This window comes from Prinia subflava, chromosome 17 (genome assembly GCF_021018805.1).
Source record: "Prinia subflava isolate CZ2003 ecotype Zambia chromosome 17, Cam_Psub_1.2, whole genome shotgun sequence".
In the NCBI taxonomy this organism is placed as follows: Eukaryota; Metazoa; Chordata; class Aves; order Passeriformes; family Cisticolidae; genus Prinia; species Prinia subflava.
Window position 1 is genome coordinate 3,901,812 of NC_086263.1, and position 26,054 is coordinate 3,927,865.

A 26,054-nucleotide genomic window follows, 5' to 3' on the forward strand; every position below is an offset into this window, starting at 1 on the left:
CCCTGAAATTTAATTCTCCCCCTACAATCCCTGGCCCATGCAAGGCAGAAAGGGGCTGCCCATCCCAGTCTTACTTCACGCTCTAGTGAGGGACAGTGGGTCATGCATGTGTTTGGAGATTCCTGCCACTGATACAGGGAAATGAGAAGGGAAATATCTGATGAACTTGTTTTCCTCATCTCTCCTGAACAATATATGACAGCTTTGAGAAATTGTGTTCAAAGGAGTCATTATTGTGCCATTTGAATTAGTGACATAAAAGTAAAGACTTCTTATTTTCTAACAGCTTATTTTCCCAGTGGTTGTCCAATAATAACCACCACTTCAGTCACAGGGTCAGGGAGTTCACACATCATTAGCACACTCTGAAAGCCTGTAATGCCTTTCTAATTTATTTATTTATTGATTTATTCATTTTCTTGCTCTCCAGTTTTGGGTGAAACCCCTGCAGTCCTGAACCAGGGAATGCTTTGCTGCGTTGACCATCCAGTTGTGCATCCAACAAGGAGAATTCTTTGAGGAATGGCACAGAGGGTGCTGTTGCTAGTGTGGCTGCTGAAATTATCTCCCAAGTTTTTGTGCTTTTTTATGGGTACAAATTAGTCTTGTGATGGGTAAGCCTTGAAAATGGGTAATTCTGAGTTAGAGAAATTTTTTGAATTTTCACTTACCAAGATCTGCTGTTGCTTTGTGATCAGTTGTGCTTTGGGAGCATTAAAGCATTGGACTGAGAATTCTGCTTGCTAAACCGTAACAAAAAAATTTGTTCCACTTCAAGATGACTTTTTTAAAATGAAAACCCAAATGAAAAGTGCTCAGAGTATTTACACTTCAAGTGACCTCAGCACAATTCACAGTTGTTCAGCAGGGAAAAAAATATCCAAGTTCTGATGTTCTAATTTGTCTTTAAAAAGATTCCACAAGACAAATAAAACTACTTATATTCATTTTTCTCCCCAGCCTGCTTCCATTACTCAGTAGTGAACAAGACATAAAGGTGATCTGAGCCTGAGAGTTTAACCAGAAATAAAATACAGGAACGGATCCTGGCCCTCACACTTAGGTTGTATTTTCCTTTAGAAAATTCTTTCATGTGCTTGTGGGATATCAGAGATAATGATGTGTTGAGTAGGAGCAATGAAATGAGACTCTCAGTCAATAAATTTGCTCAAAATGCAAGCAAGTGAAATAATCTATTGTCTGGTGAAGCCGTTCTGTACAGGTACATAGTTCAAATCATTTCAGAGCTTGGGCTCTGACAGAAACGGGTGGGTTGGAGTGTAGCACACCAGAAATTAAATGTCATTTATGTATCTTTGCAGGAATTTAGTACAGGGAAAGGAATTGAATTTAAAATTTTATTCTGAATCTTATCCTAAATTTACTTAAACTTACCCTATTGATGCTGAACTCATAACCGTTCCTGTAGAAGATTTCTATTTAGAACCAAAAGTAACAAAAAGGATTTTTTAGAAGCAGAATGAACTTCCATGAGAATTTTTACACCTGGTAATGTTTTTTGCAGTAGTTCAAAAGAGATCATTTTTTTCCATTGTGAATTTTGCATTACATATTGGACAGTGCTGTAATAGCCCACCCTGATGCAGAGTAGTGCAATAGGTCCTGGCTAGTTCAACTAAAAACTCATGGCAAATATTGACTCTTGAGAAGGGTGTCTTTCTCAAGGAAGACTTAAATGACCCGGATTCATTTTTTTATATATTTTAATTTATCCTCACACGTACGATTTTGGGAGTAGCCAGAACTGTCTCCCTTAATAGCGGTATTTGCCTAAATTTTTTGTGTCAGAACCAGAAGCCTTCTGCTGCCTTAGTGGTTTATCCATTTTCTAGACTCTTTTCCTGCTATTTTACATGCAAATGCTGTGCTGTCTGCAAGCTGGGCCACGGATGGGTTTTATACACAGGTCATTAAAGAACTTGCCTGTGCATCTCCAGATTTATTAAGTGACTTGGAGTGCCACTCTATCAAGCCGTTGTATCCAATTAGTATTTCTCTCCCTTACAGAAGAATTTCTTGAAAAATATTTGCAGTTTATGAAATTATATATGCAATTACATAGGCTTTTGGGTAATTACAAGTATATTTTAGTTTTTTAGTACATTTTATTATGCTTTGTTATGAACTGTTTACAGCAGTCCTCACTGGCAGGGGAGAGGAGAGAGGGAGGGCAAATGGAGCTGAATGTGGAGTAAAACCAAGGGAAATCTCATATTAAAGATTCACCAATGAATCTTTGCAGAGTTTATGCAAATCCAGTGGGTATTTTGTGAAAGTGTTAACGAGTGTCACATCCTGATTACTGCAGATTTACCCTTGCATTTCCAACTGTACCAAATCCAATTGAAACTGCTAAAATTAACACCACGAGTCCACAACATTTTGTCAGGAAAACGTGTGAAATTTGTTTTTAAAATATTGTGCACTCATTTTTCTCGGGAACATCTTATGTAGATTTTGATATGAAATACCCTGTGTGCATTCCTTGATGGATCACCAACTTAGCGTTGGTCTCCCTAAATCCTTCTGAAGGTCCGTCTATTTCTGAGCTGTGTTTTGCATCTCACTGTAAAGCAAACCCTGTAATTATCTGCCCTGGCACTGAGGATCCTGTCAGGAATGTGCTGTTTACCAACAGCTCCCAGGAGCAGCCCTTTTTGCCAAACACATGAATCCCAGAGTGGTTTGGGTTGGAAGGGACCTTAAAGCTCATCTTGTCCCAACCCCTGCCATGGCAGGGACACCTCCCACTGTCCCAGGCTGCTCCCAGCCCTGTCCAGCCTGGCCTTGGGCACTGCCAGGGATCCAGGGGCAGCCACAGCTGCTCTGGGCACCCTGTGCCAGGGCCTCAGCACAGTCACTAAAGGATTTCTTCAGTGCTGGTCCTTTGGTCATGTGTGAAGTGGGGCTTGTGAAGTGTGAGGTGACTCCAGACTCATTGATTTAGTTAATCTCAATAACTGAAAAGTAAAAAAAATAAAAAGGAAAAAATTAATCATTCTGTTTCCCTTAACAGTTATTGTCAGGGGTTTGAACACTCCAGCCAGCTCACTTCCCTGTTTCCCCATTCCCTTTTGCATTTTCCTGCTTAGGCCATCTCTCCTCTGAACCTCTCTCTCAGCTTTGGCTGGGTTTGAACTTTTGAGACAACTTCATGTCCCTTTTGCTCTCCTCTGACTCAGTTTGGCAAACATACCCTGTCTTTATAACTAGGCCAAAAAGGCCCTTGCAACTCATGAAAAAAACTTAAATCTGGAACCCTGGGGGGAAGGAGACTTTGCAAACACCACTCCAGGATGTCACTGGTGGGCTGGATCAGGAGGTGGCACCAGGCAGCTGGGCGTGGATCTTTTATTTTTCTGTGCTGTTAATATAACCCTGAATGTTTGTGACCAGCCACCATCACAATGAGCCTGTTTATTTCCAGATACGGAGTGGCATCCTTCATTTGCACATTAAAGGGAACTTCGCTGCAAGAAGGCAAATTCGAGGCTACAAAAGCTTTGTGATTATTGTAATGCTAATCTGTATTCAATCCCGTGCATGTGTCACGTCTTGAATACTTAAAAAAATTAATTAGTTAACTGTGTTGTGCCACAGATGAGCAGGAGCAAGGGGCTGCCTGCATCCACAAGCTGTGACATTCTCTGTGCCAGCAGGACTTTAAAGGAGAGGAGGTCCCCAAGAACTGAGCTGGAGGTGGTCCCAACCTTTGCCTTCTGCTTGATTTTGCAGAAAGTCGTGGCATTTGTGTGGTTGTGTTATATTAACAATGAAAATATTTTAAAGTATCTCAAGTAACAAGCTCTATACTGCTTCATGTCCTCTACTTTTAAAGATATTTAAATCTTTGCATTAATTTTAGTAGGAAGTAAACACTGTACCTCTAAAGCTAGTGACAGAAGTCTCATTGGTGTGTTCTGTGATCTGGAGAGCAACTGCAAATGAAAATAGGTGGAGTAAAAATAAATACAGCTGTGAAATAAAGATTTGTCATTAACTAAGGATAAAATAACAGATAGTTACCCATTTTCTCAACAAAATTCTACCTCCATCCATCTCACAGAGCTGCCCAGGAGTATTTCTTTTCCTACTTTCTGGGCCAAAAATCTTGTATGAATCCCCAAACTCTGCCATTCTCTTTCCTTGGCGGTGGGTGCAGGCAGGGGTCAGACTCGGGGGGCTGTGCTCTGCTGGGGGGGCAAAGGCAGAGCCTCAATTCACACTGGCATGGCTGGGGGAGGCTGGCTGCTCCCTCAGTGCCTCCAGATGTGATCCGGGGCTGGAAGTGCTTTAATTTGACTTTATCTGATGTCCTGAGCAGCATTCAGGGCCCTGCTCTGTGGCATGGGCTGCACTTCATCATTTGGAGGTGTTACCTTGCACCTTGGTTTGGTCTCCAAGGGAAAGCAATTACAATTCCAGGTTTTTTAGGTGTTTCCCATTGTGTTTTGACATTTCCTCCTGCTGCTGTGGTGAGCACTGTGTGTTTTCCTGGTCAGGAGGCTCTGTAGGCAAATCAACCTTTCATGGTTTTATGGAGGAAGAAATTGGCATTAATACTGTGGGAAGGAAAAAAAGATTACGGAATTGGAAGAGTTTTGAATTCACAACACAGTTAGAAGTTGTTTCCTAATTAGTAAACAACAAAAAAAGTAATTTATTTGGGAAAAACACCTAAATGCAGATCCAGATTACCTCTGAAGGACATAAATAGTGGAATGTTAAAGTCCATGTTGCAGCCTTGACTAGTAATCCGTGTTCCTGTGGAAATGCTGTCTGCTTTAGGAATGCAAATTCCTGTGACAACTTTAGCATTTCAACAGGGCTCTGAATATGTATAAGCACAGAAGGAATTATTTTGCTTCAAGACTTTTCAGAGACCTGTTTTTTCTTCATGTTGGTAGATGTGTTGTTACCTTATGTTTCACATTAAACTTTGCAACAAGCTCAAAGAAAGTGTCAGCAGCCTTGAAAGTGAATGGTGAAAGTAAATGGTGTCTGGTGCTTTCCTTACACTTGAGACACAGATTTTTTTCCTTGATTTGATGCTTTTTCAGAAACTTTGCTTTATTTTAGGGCTTTGGATAAGTAATTCTTCTTTGAACTTGACCTTCTAAGCAGCAGTGGCTGTGCAAAAAATCCCTATCCTGTGGAATATTCATTTTTACTCTTTACAGGGGGGTGAGTACAGGCATGAGTGGTTATTTTTATAGCAGTTTTCATAGCATTTATGCAGGAAACTTTTTTGTGGCAATGTTTGAAGTAACATTTATTAGTGCAGCACTAGTTTAGTTGCATCAAAATTATGTCCGTCTACTGTTTTATTGGTGGTGTTTGATATGCTGTTTCTGAATGAAATTAGACATGAATTTTTTTGACAAAATATAGGAAAATAAAATTTTCATTTAATATGCTGCAAACTTTTACATTTAGCATTGCAGTAAGAGTGTGAAAGTACCTTGGGACTCTTGCAGTGTGTAAACCACCTCATTTGTGAACTACACTAATTGTATGAATGGCAGAAACAGAACTAGAACCTTCAGGGGAGATTGGTGACATCAGCAGCAAATACACCTTGGGAAAAGGCAACCCCAACTCCTGATGCAAAATGAAGAAATTAGATCGGTATAATCACATTTACTAATTCTTTAGGGAGGCTACTTGTGAGCAATTGGCTAGAGAAAAGTAGTGACATTTCGAATATACAGAAAAATGATTTCTAAAAACACCTAGTGTTTTGTGCCACTGTTATTTTGGAACATCTCTTACGTAGGTCTAGTGTTGAACCCAATTATTTTTGTGTACTTTTGTAATTAGTTTCACTGTGCTCTTAGCAACGTTGTGGATGCTTACAGGAACCAACCCCTAGAGACCATTTTAAAATTCTGCTTGGTAGAGGAAAAACTTTTGTTTTCTGATTGTATTTCTTTCGACAGTTCAGATTTAAAATCTTTATCATTTAGTTTCTCTCCAAAAGATATGATTTAGCTTCAGTTAACACCATGCATTCTCAGATGCAGATTTCCTGGAGCTCCAACTGCTCTCTTGGGCTTGTGGCATCTGATGGATGCTGGATTTTTTAAACACGTTGGTTATCTGGCTCAAACTTGCACATGGAAACCACAAACCCCTTTGAACTAAAACTGCAGCACGTTTGTGATAAATCACAGGATACTTTTCCATCTGAAAATGCTTCATTAGGCTTCCCTGGTGTGGTGCCGCTCATTAGATGGCTCGTAGGAAGAAACCATTCAGCAGGAATCCATCAGGCATGGAGAGCCCCCGTGTGTTGGACACGGACGTGCATTAAAGATTAAACCACATTTCACTGCCCTGTTTAACTGTAGTAAAAGCACTTCTCAAACTGGACAGCTGCAGAATAACCTTCTGCTTGAGATGCTGCTTGTGAATTTTGCCAGTATTCACTTTCCTTCTGTGGTTATGTTGGTTTTTAATAGTTCCCACAGCACAGAAACTTAGTTCAGGAAATTACAGCTAAATCAGTTACCTGCTGTAGACTTTGAGCTGGAAGCTTTCTAGGATGACATGTGCACCTTTGCATCAGTTTAAAAAAACCTCCAGCTGCACCATTCACTAAAAGACACATATTTTACCTTTAGGTGCTTTGGTCTGTGTTTTTGTGATTTTCTTTGTCAATTGGACAATTCAGAAGAAAAACACTCCTTTTTTAAGGAGATAAAGATGTGAGGGATGACAAATAACTAAACTCATTTACAACTTTTCTGTGCCATGAGACATAATGTGATGGTACTCATCTGTACTATTGAATAAGTACATTGAGAATACTTATTTGAACATTTGAATAGTAGAAAAGACAGAAATCTGGAATTACTGAAACCTCCACAGCCGCTGCCATCACAGTAATATTTCAGTTATTTAATGTTTGTCCCTGCAAGTGTAATGGGAAGGACAAAGGTCCAGGAGGTCCCCTGGCCATGGCAGGAGATGTGTGTGAGGTCACGGCGAGGATGTGCAGCAGCTGAACCCTGCTGTGATTCCCAGTCCAGCTTTTGCTCATCCCTCTGCCCCTGGGGGTGGCTGTGGTGGGTCTGGTTCACTCACAGTGAGTATCCCTGGAGTATCCCTGGAGTGTCCCTGCTGGAGTGTCCCTGCTGGAGTGTCCCTGCTGGCAAACAGGGACATCCCAGCTGAGCTTCTGCAGCCCCCTGCGCTGACTCAAGGACAGGCCCTGGCATCCTTGGGCCATGAGGGATTGCAGACATTTCACCTCTAGTTCTGCTGGAGGAACCACGCTCACCCACCACCGAGAGGGAGTGTGAAAAGGAATGTGTAATGTGCACGGAATTTTATTCGGGGTTACTATTTCTACAGGCTGAAACATTAATTCACAATGATCTTTTTCAAGCTGGACATAGGGATTCAGACCATTGTTTTGATTTTGATTGTTGCCACAACTGTGAGTGATGCAGCTCTTTCTGCAGCAGTGTGTGCTTTGCCAGTGCTTCCCCCTTGCCCCCCTTTGTTTTTTGCTAATGAGACAATTAGTTTGTTCAAACTCTTTTTTATTACTTGAATAAAGCATGGGGATCTCTGAAGAACAGCACTGAGGACCACATGTAGCATGTCCCAGAATTGCAGGTCCTCTGTTTGAAGGCCCATATGCACTGCAAAGGCTCAAAATAACAGGCCAGGGGTAATGGAGATGTTTTCTGACTGCTTTGACTCTGGTGGCCATCCCTGGACAGCCTGGTTCTGTAAATTAGCAGTGCTAATTGCTGCTGGTGGCATTCTTAGTGGAACTGAGCTTAACGCTAGGAATAGATGGTAAAAATCAGATTTAAATAACAGAACTAATAAGCCAACCCATAGTATTTTGTTGATTGTAAGTGGTAGAGGATGGTATTTTAGTAATCCCTGCGTTTTACTTCACCCATGTTTAGACACACAGTGATTTAATTGGAATTTCTAACATTTCAATGCTTTAATGCTCTGAAACATATTAGCTCTGCCTTAGCAGTTAGTGTTTATTCATTCTCAGGGCATTGTAGGGTCATTAATCCTTCGAGCCCTCCTGAGAAGTCAGAGATGGGAGACACAAAGTCGTATTATTCTAATTTTACAAGTGAAAAAACTGAAGTGATGAACAATATGGTCCAGGCCACACAATGAGGCAGTGTGAGCTCTGAGATGTTCTAGCTATTAAGCCCAGTGGTCAGGCCAACCCTTGCAACATTCTTTTTTAAATTATACACTTTATGATTAAGATGCCTTAGTGGTCCCATAGTCTAGGTAGAAAGTTTTCTTTTCCCTTTGGGTAATAAGGTGAGCATGGCTACAATAAAAACTTCCAAACAAGGAAAACAGCCTGAATTTAATATTATTTTCTATATGTTAAGCTTTCATAAAACATAATTAAACCTTGTCTCTTCTATTCTGCCAAAAAGGGGTGCAAATTCTTTGACTTGTATTTACAAAAAGGACGTGATTGATGTAAGTTGTTTTCCAAAAGATCAGATTGTTCTCAATTTTGATTGCAGAATAATATTGAAAGATGTTTTAATAAGCTTTTGGGGTTTTTGAGAAAGAGTGAATGCGTGGTAGGAAATTCATTTTGCAGAATTAGAAAAGTCCTCTGAGCAGCATCTTGAGAATTTTTCAATAGAGTACAAGTGGTTGTTTACAGATTGTAACTTCAGTTGTATAAATAGATGTACTTTGAAATAGCATCGTATTTGGTAGGGCATAAGTAATGCTTTTGTGTAGTGAAAGGGATCAGGTTTTAATGTTTATCTGAAACTTTTTTTCCTTCTCTACAGATGGGTTAATTGCTGCCCTGTCTTGTGCAAGATTTGCAGGTTTTGTTTCAGTTCCAACCAGTCTTTGCCTTAAAAATGACATAGTCTGCAATATTATTCTAAAAGGAATTCAGAATTTCACAAGAGATTAGTCATCATTTAATGCAAACCTTAACCATTTTGTGTCGATAAGATTGATCCTAACAGTGAGCCCCCACAAACTTTAGCACCACGTCTAATATTTAATAAGCAGCTAATATTAACTCCATCCATTAAGCCACTCCATAAATGAATTATTGAGTGTAATCTGCTCTCCCGTGCCCACCTTCCTTTCCCACAAGGCTGTGTTTTTCAGCTAAGCCGGCGTGGAGCTGCTCCTATCTCCAAATAAAACAAAACGGCTCCGCCGAGCGCCCGCACTGCCGAGCGCGGCGGGCGGGAGGGGAAGGCAGAGGCAGCCAGGGCTCTGTGCTGGAGCGCAGCGGAGCGAGAGTCATAAACAGCGTCCCACGGCCCGCGGGGAGAATGCGGGCGTAGCGGGAGCCTCGGGCAGCGCTGCCCTTCCGCGGGAGCGGGGCAGGGCCGGGCACAGCGCCGGGCTCAGCGGCGGGCACAGCGCCGGGCACAGCGCCGGGCACAGCGGCGGGCACAGCGCCGGGCACAGCGCCGGCACAGCGCCGGCACAGCGGCGGGCACAGCGGCGGGCACAGCGGCGGGCACAGCGCCGGCACAGCGCCGGCACAGCCGGGCACAGCGGCGGGCACAGCGGCGGGCACAGCGCGGGCACAGCGGCGGGCACAGCGCCGGGCTCAGAGCCGTGCTCAGAGCCGGGCACAGCGCCGGGCACAGCGCGGGCACAGCGGCGGGCACAGCGCCGGCACAGCGCCGGCACAGCGGCGGGCACAGCGCCGGGCACAGCGGCGGGCGGCCGTGCCCGGCCGGGCTGTGAGGGGCGGTGGATGCTGCCGGGGCTCCGGGGGCTGCAGGGCCGGCCGGGGCCGCCCGGCTCCCCCCGGCTCCTCCCGGCGCAGCGCCGGCACCGCCGCCGACCATGAAACCTTGGCAGCTGCTGGCAGGCGTGGGAGATGCCCTTCAGGTAAGGCAGCGGCGGCGCCGGGGCCGTCTCGGCCGGGGGAGGGCGGGAGCCGTCCTGTGCCTGAGGGGAGCGCCCGGAGCCCCCCGGGCCCGCCGGGAGGGGCGGCCCGGGGTGCGGGGCTGTGGGACAGCCCGGGGTGCGGGGCTGTGGGGATGCCAGGAGTTCGGCGTGTGGGGCTGTGGGGCTGCGGGACAGCCCGGCAGGGGCTTCCCCACCTGAAGGCGGTGGCGTCGGGGGGCCAGGTGAGGGGTGCGAGGATGTCGATCAGGTGACGGGGCTGCCGGCCAGGTGAAGGGGACACTGGCCAGATGGAGGGGTTTGGGGATGCCGGCCGGGTGCGGGTGCGGGGCGGGCGGGCACGGAGCGGGCTGCAGGCGCGGCTGTGCTGTCCTGTCCTGTCCTGTGCCCGGCCCGGGCAGAGGCAGGGGTGCTCCGGGGCTGATCCGGGGTGTGTCCCGTGCTGTCCTGTGCCGTGCCGTGCCGTGCCGTCCTGTGCCGTGCTGTCCTGTGCCGTGCCGTGCTGTCCTGTGCCGTGCTGTCCTGTGCCGTGCCGTGCTGTCCTGTGCCGTGCCGTGCTGTCCTGTGCCGTGCTGTCCTGTGCCGTGCCGTGCCGTGCCGTGCCGTCGGAGCTCAGCGGAGCCGCCGCCTGCCCCGCGCGTTCCTGGGGCTGTGAGCGCTCCTGGGCGCGATGCCGACAGAGAGCAGCGTGCGGGGGGATCATCCATCCTCCCCCGTGTTCGGCTGAAGTTTATGTGGATCTCACCTTGGGGAAGCTGCCTGGCTTTCTGTGGATGGGATGTGTGTTAGTATTTGTATGAGAGAGCGGCAGTCTCATTAGAAGGGGTTTGTCAGGTGGATCATTGCCTTGCAGCAGGCAGGGTACAGCATTCCTCACCAACCCGGGCCCCTGTCTAACTTTGGGGTCCCTGCGTGTCACCAGCAGAACATCCTGACCTTAGAAATCACAATTTATGAGTATTCCAGCGTTTTATTACTGTACTTGTTAAAATGCATGGGATATAACAGCAGCAGCATTTTGTTAATAAATACAATTTAAACACGCAGGTAATTTTGGCTAACAACCCATCTATATGTGTTTGCATTGAAAAAAGCAGGAACAGGGTATAAAAGACTGGGATTTAAAAATGCCTGTCAGTTTCCAGCTGGATATAAAATTGCAAAGTGATTTAAATACTTTGAATGACTTTAGCAATATTCTTACTTTAGAAAACCCACACACTTCAAAGTCTGCAGAAATTTTTGAGGGGATGGGGAAGGTGGATTTCTTTGGCTTTTAAAAAAAGGAATCTCGTCCAGGCTCCTAACAGGGGTATATTTTTGAAAGTCTTGCTGTCACATGGAGGAGACTGGCACAGCCCAGTAGTGGAATGCTGGGCCCTGCAGTTCAGACACTGTAAAATCACATTGCCTCCAGGACCACACATTAAATGCACCTCAGGTGTTTGATTTTGACAGATACTGAGGAATTTAGTAAGATCCAAACCAGTCTTTGTATTTGTCACTTTTGTACTGATAAGGAATACGATCTTAATACAGAAGACCAAAATTAGGATTCATATAAGTATTACATAGAAAGTTTGCAATTTCTTCCCTTATGAAATAGTAGAAAAATCAGTTTACTTGCAGTACATTGATCCATGTATATTTCTAAAATGAAGCAACAGATATGTATATTTTTGAATGTCTTGACCATACATTGTAGCTTTTTGTCTTAGATATATAATGTTCCTGTTGTTGATCTGTTTCTTGAACATGCAAGAAAGGTTGAAGAACGAGCAAAACTCCTACTCAGTGAACAATGTTCCCGTGTCTACAGCAGGAGCAGTAGTGCTGTGGAGAATTATTAGTTTTTCAGATTTGAATCATTTAATGAAGAAAAAAAAAAGTGGTTTTTTGGGTTTTATCCTTTACAGGGGCTCCTCTGTGAGTGCCTGGGCAGTGTCTGTCAATCATCAGCTTTACTTTCTTTCAGTCTATGGATCTAGGAGGGCTTTGATTATCCCTTTTGGAGTTCTCCTTCCCAAAGCAGTACATTTTTTGGCCTTTAAGATGCTGTGAACACACCAAAGCTCCCATTCCCATCACCTGCTCTGGAAGCTGTGGGCAGGAAGTTCATTTAATCACATCCAGCACCCTGACACCTTGAGGAGTGTCAGCACAGTTCATTGCACCCCTTTCCAGGCACAGGTTTAGAAAGTTTGACCTTTATTTTCTTTACTACTCCCATTTGAGTAAATATTTGAAATCAGAATAACTTAACAATGGATGGATGAAGCAACTTCAAGGTGTTGCCTTCAGTCTTTCCAGCTTCAAACCACTTACTTCAATCACATCATTGTCATGGAATTGTTCAAATTTATTCTTTTTGTAATAAAAGTTTCACAGAGGATCTCAGTTTTCCTCATAAACCAGAAAACTTTTCCAGGAACAAGTAATAAATAGATTGTTCAAGTGATCAGCTTGGTGGTGTTTGAAATGCTAGAAAAGGTCTAGAGAAAAGTTCTCAAAAATAATTTTGGAAGTTTGGGCTTTTCCTTTTGCAAGGAAAAATATTGCTGTTATTTTTTAAATTATGTTAAAATATGTTCAAAATGGTAACTGAAGCATCAGATTAAAGAGGAGAAAGGAAAGAAATGTGATCAACTCATGCTTTTAAGTTATTGTGTCAGTAATTGTGAAAAAGTAAACTGGGAAAAATACATAGGAAATTTTAACTATAGAAAACATCTTGTCTGAAGTTTACTTCGTATTTTAATTTAAGCAAGCAGTGTGCTAGGAAAGAGGTATTTTTAAGTCCTCAGTACAAATCAAGCTACTAAAGTCAAGCTTTCAGTTGACTTCAGTGACAGGGATTTTGGAGTTTTGTTAGGATTGTGTCACAGGATTGTGCCTTTCTAGAGTTTAGAGAGGGGAACAAAGACTTCAGAGGCCTCGATTATTTCAGAGAGTTTTTCAATGTTTTGGGGGTTTTATATGTATTTCAAGATTGGGACATAATTTACAGCATCTTCTAGGAACTAAGCATAACTTTTGAAATGTGTTAACTTTATGTGAGGATAAAGTTTTGAAACTATCATTGTACCATAAATAGGTATATTTCCAATCTAAATGAAAATCAGCTTAGCAGAGATATCTGCCTTTCACATTGTTTTAGAATGGGTTCTAAAGGAAGGGAATGTGTTCTCCTAAACTGAGCTGTGGGGAGATCAGGAATTCAGGAATAAACTCCTGTCCAGCTGCTGGCTGTGCCCAGGGACGCCTTTTGGAACATGGGTTGTGCCACAAGGACACAGTCACCAGGTGGAAGAGAAATGCAGGCTTGTCCTTTCAAAGGGTGCATCCCAAATACCTTTTATTTAAAATCCAGATGCTGTGGGATTGCATGTGGGTGAGACACCACACAGTGAAAAGAAATTAATGTGTCAGTGCCAAAACTCTCTCCTGGTGGCACTTCCTTCTAAGTTTATCGTGTCAGCTGTGGAGTTCTCTGTCTGTAGGAATAAGTCTATTCCATTTTATCTTATTTTTATTTTCTTTTTAAAGTATCCAATGGATATTAGGAACATGACAGAGTCACTGTCCCCAGTGGCTCTGTGCACTCCCTACTTTTACCTTAGCTGAACTTCAGTTTGGACAGTGTGGGGGCTTGTTTGCTTTGTGGGATTGCAGTTGAGTGCAAGCATTTCTGCTTTCTGTTTGTCCCTCTAGTACCTGTTGTTCTTTTCATTTCACTTACCCATGCTAAATTGCAGAGGCTGCGATTCCCTTCATTGTCTTTGAAAATGAAGCACAGTATGGGCTTCCTTCACGGGGTTGCAATCAGAGACTTTTTTTTTCTGTAGTTAATTACAGATTTCACGCACAGCAATGAAGCTTTTGCAGAGAAGAAATTTCACTGATGGTCGGGAATATTGAAAAAAAAAGCTTTCATCTCTCAGGAGTGGAGACACGCAAACTTTTTCTACAGTATTAAAATGGAGAAACTGCTTGAGTCAGCAGTAACATCCAGATTCAGCAAAACTAGGTTATGAATCCGAGCAATTAAACATGACAAAGAGCCCAGTTTTACTGCCTGGACTTAACATCCATCCAGTATTTCTTTTTTTTTTTTTTGAGACATAAAAACTTCAAAATGTTAATTTGTGTCAGGTGTTGACAAAAACAAGGTATACCTCCATGCCCCAGCAACCCTTGAAAATCCTCTTGTTTCAGTTTTGCACCCACAGTTTTTATTTAAGTATTTTTGTTCTCAGGAGAAGGAAACACTGTTATTTTCCTCTGTTTTGGATACCTGGAGTTCAAGAGCTACTCATTAATTACCTGCATTTTGGTAGAGATAATTTTTAAAAAACTGGTTAAATATTTAGAAATCAATGTAAGAAGCTTTTAAAATCAATATTTAATATGTATGAAATATAAGGTTGTGCTTATGATGATTAGAAATCCCATCAATATTTTCATGTGGAAGACCAGAGGATCTCTTTTGGTTGTTGTTTGTTTGTTTGTTTCTTTGTTTTTAATCTTCTGTTTTTATGTATTTGATGCTCAAAAATTGTAAGAAGGTTTTCTCTCTGGTGCTTCCTGCAAATTTATCTGGGCAGAGAAGGGCAGGGACATAACCAGATGTAAATCATGGCACTGATGGCTAATGGCCCAGCCTGAACTGGATCAGAACTTGTGCAAAGATTTTCTGTTCAGTGCTCCTGTGGTGGAGTGTGATGTAAAATCCTGAGAACAGCCTCCCACACTTTGCATATGTGAATTATTCTGTGTGCTCTGCTGCTCCCTGGACAGGTGTTTATGTCTTTTTTAACTTCAATGTTTTCCTTGTTAAAGTTGACCTTTCTGATTCCGTGACTAATAGGAATCCAGGAATGATGTTTGATGGTTTTTCCAGATAAATGAGTTGTAGCTTACGTGAGGACTTGTTTCTGACTGCTAATTAACCTGACTCTAATGGCTTCTTTAACTGTAAAAACCTCTTACAGCCAAGTGAGGTGGGAGGCACACGTGGCACTGAGAACTTGCAGTGTTACCTGCAGCTCTCAACAAAACCAGCATCATTCTGGGAACTTAAACTGAGCCTCAATATCTTTGAATAACTGAAGCAAGCCTTCGAAGAACACAGCATTTAGATCAGGCCCTGCTGGAGCATCCTGGCTCCCTCCTGGACTGTTTTATGTGAATTTTATGTTTCCATGTCAGCAGGAAGTGTTCACCTTTTTGTGCCTTTCTGACAGGACGTGTCCTTGGGTTGTAATCCTGGGGACAGCAGGTCACCTCCTGGCCTCTGGCTTTCCATGGCCCAGCTTTTCAATACATGGCAGCAACAGGTTGTGTGTACAAGGGCCAGAGATGCCTTTTACAGAATATATCTGCTGTCACCTGTGCTTGCAGGGCAGCTTTGGTATTTGGCTATGACACAGAGCAATCTCAAACCATGAGTTTGTTTTTTTTCTTGGAATATTTTGCAAGAGTAGTGACAATGAATGTCATCTCCTGCTTTCATTTGAATACTTCAGCCATTTTCAGAACAAGTGTTTCTTGATGAGGTCTGGGTGCTGGACAGTGGTAGGATGTCCTGGATTTCCACCTTGCTGCTTAAGCCAGCACCACTTCAGGCTGTAATCCTGCACTAATCTTCACAGTTACCAGGAAAAGCAGGATCCCACTGCTGTGCCAGGGAGTAAAATCATCTCAGAACCAGATCTCATTTCAAATGGCATTTCATTCCAGTCATGAGGCTTTCCCAGTGCCAGCAGCATCAAAAATCCAATCGTGGCAGACTGAACTTTGTACCAACAGAGAGGCTGTGGGAAGCAACTTAATTTCATTTTGACTTTTGTATTTGAAAGCTTGAGCCTTTTTCTAATCCTTGCTCATTCTTTGAGCCACAACAGGAAGAAAGAATTTACTAAAGGGAAATACTAAGAATTGGTATTGGACATTTAACTATATTTTCTTTACTTCCAGTTATATTTTCAAGATGTCACCTTCTCTTAAACAAGTTGCTATGGTTTTATGAGAACTGGTAAATCAAATTGAGCACAGTCATGCAAGAGCTTAGCAGAAGTTCTGTGTGCCCAGTTTTAATCTCAAGAACAGAAGGTTCTAGCAGCTCCCTGCAGTAGCTGTGGCTCACTGCACCCCTTCTGCATGCAGGGACTTGAGGATGGTCTGTAGGACTGGGACCTGGGGTCAGGGGAGAGCTCAGCTGTGGGAGTGTTACAGCCTGTGAGTTATCAGTGAAATGAGCTTTAAAAGGAGGGCCCAGGGGGATGCTGATATCCTTGGGAGAGGCAGCAGCTCCAGGGGCTGAGCTCCTGTGCAGTCCTGCATGTCCTGCAGGAGGAGGAGCTGCACTGGTCAGGTCTTGCTCTGAGGAAAAGAAGCAAACTTTTAAAATAGTGCAAAGGGCACACATCAGCGATGCTGTCTGGCTGTTATGTGCTCTTCCTGCAGCAGCCTTGGGCTGCTCAGCAGTGAAAAGCTCAAGCCTGTTTGTATGTTGGTATTTCTCCTAATTAATAGAAGCATCACGTCTGTATGTGAGTGTTTCCTCTAATTAATGATTACATTCCAGGCCTGGGCAGGGCACTCTGCAGAGGGGAGGCAGTTCTGCTTTCATTCATTTTTGTCCACACTTAACTAAGCAAGCACAGAACAAGGCTCCATCCTGGTGTTACAGTGAGGCATTTATGTGAAAAAAATCCTTTTATCCCAGCTTGCAAGAAAATTATAAAAATACCTGGTTTTTTTCTCCCATGTGCAATATTTTTTTTTGGTCACTTTAAAGGCTTCATCGTAAATATTGGTGTGGATTTTTAGAAACAGTGATGCAGAGGACACTCTTCCATGTCATGGGGTCCAGTCCTGCTCCCTTCAAGGAGTCAAGTGTCACTGATGGTTGACATGCTGTTAATCTTTCCAGCTGTCACAAAGGCAAGGTCCCTCTCCTCCTCAGACCACCGGTTCCAGTGCTTAGAAGTTTTACTGTCTTGAAAAATATTTTTTTGCTAGACAAAAAAAATTCCCATGCTGCAGATGCCCTCAGTGTTTCATCTTCTCAGGGAACCTGAAGAAAAAAAAAGATTTCCCTGCTCCCTGTGTGAGTCTTTTATTACAGAGATTCTGGTTCAGACCTGAGGTTTCTTTCCCAGGCAGTTTAATTTCTGTATTTTGCTTCCAACTTTTCTAGTTATCATTTAGATTGGAAATCTTTATTTTGCATCTAAGACATTCTTTTAGAACATCTTGCATTTAACAAAAAAAATTGCATTCAAATAGTTTACCTTGGAAGACAAATATTGGCCATGGTTTATAATCAGGATTATAAAATTATTGTTGTAAAATGTTAGACATTTGAGGCTGTGGCTCTCACAGCTGACTTGAGATCTCTAAGCTGCCTATTGAGCTTTTTGCAACAGAGGTTATGAGGTTTTTTATTTTGCCGAAGCCTGCTGGAAAGTTTTATTACTCTCTCAAATTTATAGAAGTGTGGATATGTGTGTGTGATCATCTGTCTCATAAAAAGATAAAAGTTATAAACTTCTGCTGATACATTCAAGACTTGATTAGCTCTGCCTGCTCTTGGTTCAGAGCCTTTCTGTGGATGAATTTCTCTGAATTATTGCTCTGCACATTTATCCTGTCAGTTTAACCTCACAGGACAAGTGTGGGGAGAGAGGAGGTGCAAGGCAAGGACTCTGAAGTGTTGGGTGAGGGAAGGGCTGTGAGGTGATGCTTCAAACTCTGCACTGCAGGGAGGTGAATCCAGAGGATCTGTCCTTGGACAAGCTCCTTCCTTCCAGCCTGTGTCACCCAGGATCCTGCTGTGCTGTCACACGGGATTGCTCTGCAGAGCAATGGGTCACTGCAGCCCCCAGAGCTGAGGCACAGTTGGGATAAAATGGGAAAAGCTTCTGCAGTTCTGAAATACATTTGCGTCTATGGAAAATGATGCAAATCTATTCCATGAACTTGTAGTAAACCCCTTTTTTATTGGTAATTAGCAGCTAAATGACTAATATTATAAAATAACGGGGTGTGAGTCACTGGCTGGTGCACAGCTTGACTTTGGCTGTGGTGTAGAAGAAGAGAAGTGGAGGTTACAAACTCCAACTAATCATGCACCGAGTGTATGACTCAGGTAGATTATCTTGTGCCTTCTCAGGAGGGAGCTGCATTGGGCTGTTCTTATTTCCTTCAGGTTTTAGCACCACTGGAGGAGCCAAGGGCATTTTGCCCATTAAGATAACAGGAGACAAAGATGGATGAGGGAGCTGAGATTCTTATGGGGAATTATCTTTAGGAATGGCATGCAGGATGTATACATTTATTCCCCTAAAGCTTTGTGTCTGTGAAGTACAAAGACTGTAAAATTCCAACTGGATCCAAGCAGGTTTTTTCAGGCAGTTATTTCACTCAATGTAGGGAGGAGGGTTAGGTAACTACCAATCCTTTTTAGTTATTTTAATGAATTTCCAAATTTTACCTGTGTTTTAAGAAAACTGGAATCATGGAAGAAAAGAGCCAGACAGCACTGCCACTTTGGCATTGTAAAAGGAATTGTCCTTTTTTTCCCCACTGAGAAATTTCCTTTTCATTTTTCTGCATGTTGTAGAAAGTGTCTGGGTCCAACTTGAGTTAGTAACAGATGTTTCATTTGATCTTTCAATCCTGCAGACACAAGACTGCATTTCTGCTTAAAGGAACAAATTCTGACACATAATTGGATGTAACAGCATTGATATGTTCTTCCCCTCCATGGCTGCAGTGAGTAGGTTGGGAAGCTGTGGGCTTAAATTACACAAAGGAAGGTTTAGACTGGGCATTAGAAAGGCTTTCTGATTGTAAGAATATTTAATATTTAATCAGATGAGTTAGGAAGATTATGGGATTTCTGTCACTGGAGGCTTTTAGGAAAGGTTTGGGAAGCAAATGCCAGAAAAAAGCAGCTGTACACGTAAACATGTTCTACAGAATTGATTTATAGCTGACAGGACTCGGTCTCAGTGCTGCATTTTTCTCAAATAGAAAATCTTTCTCAAATCCCAAATTTACTTCCCATTTAGAGGCAAATCTTTCATGTTCCTACCAAAAGGGTTTTTTAACCCAAGTTCAGGATCTGACCTCCTGCTGCTGTCCCACTCTGAGAGGTGAGGCAGTGACCCAACATGAGAAGTGTTTCCTAGGAGCAGAGTTTGGAAAAAACTGGAGTTTTACAGAGATAAACTCCTGGATCTGCTCTGGGGAACAGTGCAGGGAGGGGTGTGCCCCCTTCAGTCCTGCTCCCAGCTCCCCTCCCGGGTGTCTCATCTCTCACACTCTGGTTGCTGGGGAGACTCGGCTGGAGATGGACACCGAGTTCTGAGCAAGTCCTTGGGCAGTATTTCTGGAAGTTCTGAATAATCCTCTCAACGAGAGACAAGACAGGTGTAATAGAATTGATGTATTTGCAGATTGGTTCTGTATAACCTCTTACAACATCTATATCTTATACCCCAGCTGCCCTTGTTCCTGTAACATTGCCTTTAGCATTTAAAATACAGACATTTGGAATGTATTTTTGCTTTGTTAATAGAAAGCACCTTTTTCGTGTGAGGACTGTGCAGATTTCATGTCTATTAATAACATAGCATTAAAGTTTTTTACTAAAAAGCTGATTACACAGACCATGTTAGAACTCAACATTAATTGAGACTTTTTATTTTACTATCTGAGAAGTGTAAAAGTGCCTTGAGTCAGAGAGACTCTGTTGTGCTATTTTCTATGTAGTATTCTGCACAGGAGCCAGCTACCTCTTGTCAAAAAAACCTCCAGCTGAGGAAATACTAGAATTAAAAAAGATGTGTTCTTAACCAGTGGTCTCTGTCTTGGGAATTTTAGTTTACCAACAGGAACTCAAGTTGCTTGATTCAGTGTGAGCACTGTGAGGAGGATAAGCATGCTGGACACCCTCTCTTCCCCATGTTTGGGGTTTGGTTGTTTTTTTTTTTTCTAGTTACTAGAGCCAACAACAAATTTGGCACAGCATAGACTATTGTGTTATAGAGAACTGATTCAAATTTTGAAGACAGTGCTCCATCAGTTGCTGTGCTTAGACAGAGAAGGAGCAGTAGGGAACCAAGTCCCAGTGCCCTCCCCACTCATTTTGCTACAGCACAAGCCCCTATTGTGTCTAACTGTAATTTTTAAAATTAATTGTCGACGTCTTCTGGATAAAAAAATAGTAAAACATAATATTCTGCTTAGAAATGATATTACTTTGAATGAAACAGTGCTAGTATTAATCAAGTTCAAAGAAAACTGTAGTTTTAGAATAGTCTGTGACAAATAGCAAACTGATATGGAAGCACTAAATAGCTTTCTGTAATATCTGTATTAAAAGAATAGCTGCCAAGATGGTTATTACTTACAGGCATTTCAAACTTCAACAGGTTGATAAAGAATTTAATATTTTCATATGCTTGAGTGTAAAGCCATCTGTCACAGTGGCAGAACAAAGTGCTGGGAACGAGAACAAACGTATGTTCATGGAAGTCCTCCGTGAGATATTAACAGGAAAGACACAAGATGCACAGCAGTATCCTGTAACAAGTGGGCAAGGGATTTGAAACAACATGGCCATCATCTTCAATATTTACAATTACCATTTCTTTTCTAATTTCTTTTTGTGTAGAAGTGCTAAAAAAATAAAAGTCTGTCAATACAGATGGTGAGGGAGACCGATATACCGAGGAAAATAGCATTTGCATCCACCTTTTGTAGTTTTTCATGTTCCTGCTCTCGTTTCCTACAGTTTTGAGCTTCTGTCTGGGTACATCAGTGTATACATTAGACCTCAGGCAGTGTTTCATACATCTGCTGGGCTTTTTAGTGCAAATTAAACAGCCTCAAACACACACAGGAGCTGAACTTTGCCAGTACCTTCTCCCCATCCCCCATTTGGGAAGGATTTTTATTCGTGGCTGCACAGAAGAATGAATCACATTGCAGTGTTTGAAGCCAGAAGGTGACATAGTGTGACTTTTAACCTGTCATACCCCAAATGTGGGACACAGTGTGGGCTAGTAAGCGATACAAAGGGATTATAGGGGGAAAAATGGGACTGAGACATAAAAAAGAAAGCAAGTGTTCAAGAAAAGTTACTTTGAATCTTTTGTCAGTGGTATTGCAACAAGAAAAACCTGGTTCTAAAAAATCTATATGGTTGGATTTTTAGTTATAAGGTATAAAAGATATATTTTACAGTGATCCTGTTATTTTCAGGCCTCCATTCTCTCTCCAGGTTTGGGTGACTGAGAGCAAGGATTGAATTCGATTGTGGCTTAGCAGCAGTATGAATTTTCAGGGAAGCGTATTTTTATGTTTTAAAATGATAGCTCTGAAAGAGATGTGTGCTGCAGGGTTAGGGAGCAGGTTATGGCACCATTCCCTCCCCCATTCAGGTATGAAATCCTCGGGCCAATTACCCACTTTGAACGGGCAACATTCCCCAGTGATGTGAGAATGGCAGAGCTCTTTTTACCTTTGGAGGAACATTATAAAATTTGCTCTCATAATCCATTTACTTCAGGAGATTAATAAACATAACGTGGATTAATTTCCATCAGCCTTCAGGAGTTGAAGGCAATGAGATGCAGAGGTGGGATTACACAATCCCCTCGAGATACAAACCCCAGAGGGGTTCTGATGTGACACTCCTGTCATTCCGTGTTGGTTGGGGACGTGCACGTCCTTCCCTGACAGGCAGTCTGGAAGTTTGGGATGGATTGCACTGCGGCATCTTCCAGCTCTCTGAAGTTGTCCCGTGGTCGCCTTAAAGGAGCAAAACCTCTGAACTTTATTTTGAGTCCCGATAAATATGCAAATTCCCAATTTCTACTCGGCAACACTGACATCGTGTGGCAAAGAGGAAAACCCCAGCCCTGCTTCAGCACCTAGCAGGGAAGAGTTAAAAAACCCCAACTCCTCAATTTTAACTCAACAGTCAAAAAGAAGTGTCTCCAAGACCTTCAGTGTTACCCTCTAAATGAAGACAAAGAACCAGGTAGAGAGAAATACAGTGCCTTGCTCAGGCTGGAGCTTATTTCATATATATTTTACTTTGGGCTGAGCAGGGCACTGGGAATAGCTTTACCTTGGGTTTTGATGTTGGAGGGATGAGTTTGATCCTCAAGGCAGCAGCTTTCAGTCAGCAGGATATAATTTAGTTCCCCTTCGAACACTCCTTGAATTTCCTTGGGTATCCAGGTTTGGCAACACATCTTTGACAATGAGGCTTGCAATTATGTGTATTTGCAGCGTTTAAAAAGGATTCTAACAGGTAGAATTTGTGGGAGGGGAGATATTCTTCCGCTTTTCTATTAATTTTTGTCACATATTCCCATGTTCCTTTTTTCTGAGAACTGAATTGTCTAGTTCTCTCTGCCAGTTGTTGGTATTTATTTTGAGTCTGCTTTTTATTTCCTTTAAAAGATAAGCAGCCTTAGTGTTATTTCTCTGGGTTTTGTATAAGAATCTTGGAATCTTTTAACCAGTTTGATCTTCTGTCATTACCACGGATGTTCTCTTGGACCCTCTTCTACAACTTTCATTCTAATTTTTATTCTGACTGTACAGCTAAACCTGGTGTGTTGTTACTGCAAATTACAAGGAAAGTTCCTGGTAGGGTGTCAGTGATTGTAGTGTTCTGCCAAGGGGTCCTGACTTGTTGTAAATAAGGTTTACAAATTAGGAAGATTCTGCTGAGGCTTTCTCTTACTGACAAAATGGGAAAAAAAGGCAGTATTTTTTTGTGCTGGCATAGTTTCTTTGTCAAAAGTCAAAATTCAGTCTCTTTCCCATTGTATTTCTCCCAGCATATGAATTTTAATAATACATTTATAGCTATTTTGATTTCCCATACATTTATATGCTACCTGCATGGTAAAAATTTCTGAAGCTATTTTTTAGTATTAATAAATTGGCTTTTCTTACTCAATTGACTATTCCCCCTTATTTGACTTGTATTTTGATGAAAAATGATAAATGGTGATATGATTGTGTTCTAACCCTGCCCAGCATCAAATGTTGTGAAAATTATAGTGTAATGAATTATTTGATGCCATTAATTAAGACTGATATTAGCAAAATGAGCTTAGGGATTTGTTACATTTACTGGTACTGATTCTGTAGAAGTTCCAGAACTGCAAGGAGAATGCTGAATATAATGTTTCCTCTAAGAGAAAAGAAACTATAGAAACAATAAAACATGAGAAACATGCAGAGTCCTAACAGATTATGTCAATAATCTGAGTGGGATTTGCTTCTCTTTGTGGAAGATCACGGTGTCCTGAGAGCAAGGGTGGAGGCAAGGCAGCTCAGTTGGTAATTAATGGTAATTAATGTGGGGTTCCTGCTGTCCACACCTCTGTGCACTCTCTCTTAAACTCTTACCAAGTCCTGCAGCATCTCTGCACCCACTCCTGTTGGCTCTTGTACTCACTGTTTGTTTTTTCTGTGCAAACACTGAGCATCTCCTTCCCTGGCTTTCCTGTTAGGACTATTTTCCAGTTGTCAAAAACCTGTTGTATTGTTGAGAGATTGAATTTTCCTCCTGGAAAAGCCTCGTTTTTGTCAGGTAGCTTGTCCTGTGCTGCAGTTCATCTGTTGGTAATGAACCTTGCCAAGGGTAATTACCTTGGGGTGATACCCCCAAATTCCCCAGGAGATCGTGCTGGGGCTGGTTTTCCCCCGTTAATACTGGCTGTGGCTGCTGGTTTGGCCCTTGGCACAGCTGATGTGCTCTCCCTTGTGTGAGGATGTCTCTCAGGCAGGACCAGGCAGAGCAGGGACCAGTCCAGGTGTGGTTACCAGGCTGAGGTACGAGATGGAGCAGCAGCAGTTTGGGCACGGACAGGAAGAAAATTGAGGAACCTGCTGGGAAAAGGGGAGAGGCAAGGCAAGAACAAATCCCTGCAGGTGCTCTGATGGTGGCAAGGGGGATACATGGATTCACAAGTGCATCCTCACACATCTGCACAAACACAAATCCCTCTGTTCCTTTACAAACCTGCCTGTCGCTGCTGCTTCCCTTTTGGCTAATCCACACTGAAGGAAGGGTGGGAATCACAACTCTCCAGAGCTGGGTTGAGAATAAGCACCTTAAAAATTGAGAGGAACTTAAAAGGATAGGGCTCTACCATAAATTGAGATTCCTTGCCCTTCTGTTCCCTCTTTCTTTGGAGTCTTGCTGATGGCACTGAATTTCAAATAGAAGAAGAGAAATAATTTGAAAATTTCCCCCCTCCCTAAAGGAGTAAATGCCAAGTGCAGAGCTACTGATTAAAAACGTATCTCTGAGGAGCCTAACAGGAGCTAATCCTTAGGATATATTTAACTGTCTAATCCCTTTCACTGGGAAGTGCATCAAGAGGTAAAACTTTCTTCTCTTCTCCATAGGTTACCTCGTTCTTCACAGAGTGATTCCTTCACTTAGCCCAACTTAGCCCTTTCTTTTGTCTGTCTCTGACAGCTGATGAACAGTTAGGCTTCATTAAGAGCACCATTGCAGTGCTTAAGAAGTACTTATTGCCAAGAATAAGCCACAAATTTCAAAGTTTATTTACCGTGGGGGCTCTAGTTAAATAGTTTGTCTCTCTTCTTGCACCTCTGTGGCATAGCAAGAGCCCTCCTGGCTGGAAGGGATAATAGAGGTATTATTTTCTCCCCTTAAGCAAAATGATGAGTTCCTAAAGTAATTGGCTGCAGTGCAAATTATAACTGTTCCTTTTGTCGTGACAGGGCTATAATAATTTTGTGTCCCTGGTCAGCCCTCTGACAGCTTTTTGGTTCTCAGTGCTACCAAGTGGAAGTAAAAGGAGAAAAAAACAGAGAAGCGTTTTTGTTCTTTAGCTGGTGGCAAGGCTTCTGGTGTTTACAGATTGTATTCTCCACTGTGAGGAGAAAATAAGTTGATGAGTATTGGAATTATTTTTGCAGCACAGAATAATTTGCTGTTGAGTGAAAACAGGAAAGCTGCTTGATATATTAAAAAGGCATTTCTTGTAGTCTAGGTTTTCTAATATGCAGTTTCTGTGAGAGCTTTTAAAGTGTCACTTCAAGTCTGCATTATGTATCTGCATATTTAATGTAGGCAAAGAAGAAAATAGAAAGGAAAGTTGTTTTAAGTGAGGTAGTTAAGCAGTTAAACATTGATTGAAGTGTAGTCTGAGACCTTGGTGAGGGGGCAAGGGAGAAGGGCATTGTGCTGTAATAGATACAGGTAAAGAACTGTTTTGGTGCAGTTGTTTGTGTTTTCCATCAGCATCTCCCACGTGGGCCATGATTCCAGTACACGCTCTTGTAATCTCCTGCAGCGGCCATGATTCAGCTCAGAAATCAATAGGGCATGAGGTGTTTCAAGTTCTCATTACTGTAATGTGTCAACATCACTTCAGTGACCCCAGAGCCCTGTGCTGGCTGATTTGTTCTCTGATTTATCGTGCAATCTTGTAGGCAAACTATAATTTCACTTGTAACCAGAAACTCTGCTTTTATGGTTTGTGTCCCAATCTCCAGCCATTAGGATGTTCAGAGCTAATCAATACCTGTGTTTGCTGCTGAAGGTTGAATGAAGTTGTCAAGCAGCTAAATTACAAAGAACACAAACAAAAGAACATTGTTATGGCTGAGCAGACCAGGAAATGTTTTTATTTAAATTTTCATTCCCTATCAACTCTCAAATGCTTTTACTGCTTAGCATTGTCATAATTTATATTTCTCTCTATCCCTACCAGTTTCAGACCTTGAATTCAGTGGTTGTGGTGATTTACTCTATCACTTTGTCTTTAGGTTATCTGTTATGATCCTGTTAGGTTATCTTTATGATCCTGTTATCTCCTCTGTATCTGTCCAAATCTAATAACATCATGAACAGGAAACAAATTATTTTAATTGCTCAAACTCAGCTTATCATGGCTTTAATACATCAGAGGCAAAGCAGCAGTGTTCATTTTGCAGTGCTCCTCTTCCATTTATGCTAATTTTGATGTCTGTTTACATGATCACAGCAGAGTCTGTATCAGTTTATCCTGGGCTGTATCACACCAGTTACTGTATTTAGAATGTCTCACATAAAAATGAGGTGTCTT

At 42.4% G+C, this 26,054-nt stretch overlaps 1 protein-coding gene across 33 annotated transcripts in view; it reads left to right on the forward strand.

Annotated features, from left to right (window-relative positions):
• The window catches only part of RBFOX1 (RNA binding fox-1 homolog 1), an 818,485-nt gene that overhangs the window by 193,457 nt on the left and 598,974 nt on the right, over positions 1-26,054 (forward strand). For 6 of the 33 annotated variants that reach the window (XM_063414919.1, XM_063414936.1, XM_063414912.1 and 3 more), the window contains exon 1: positions 9,555-9,897. The exons of 26 other annotated variants lie outside the window; for them this stretch is intronic. Coding sequence is in view for 3 of the 7 variants with exons in the window: in XM_063414912.1 (XP_063270982.1) it covers positions 9,853-9,897 (45 nt within the window). In the remaining 4 variants the exon portion in view is untranslated. Of the gene's footprint in view, positions 1-9,554; positions 9,898-26,054 lie in introns of those variants that run through there. One more of the 33 variants, XM_063414920.1, reaches the window with a different exon arrangement.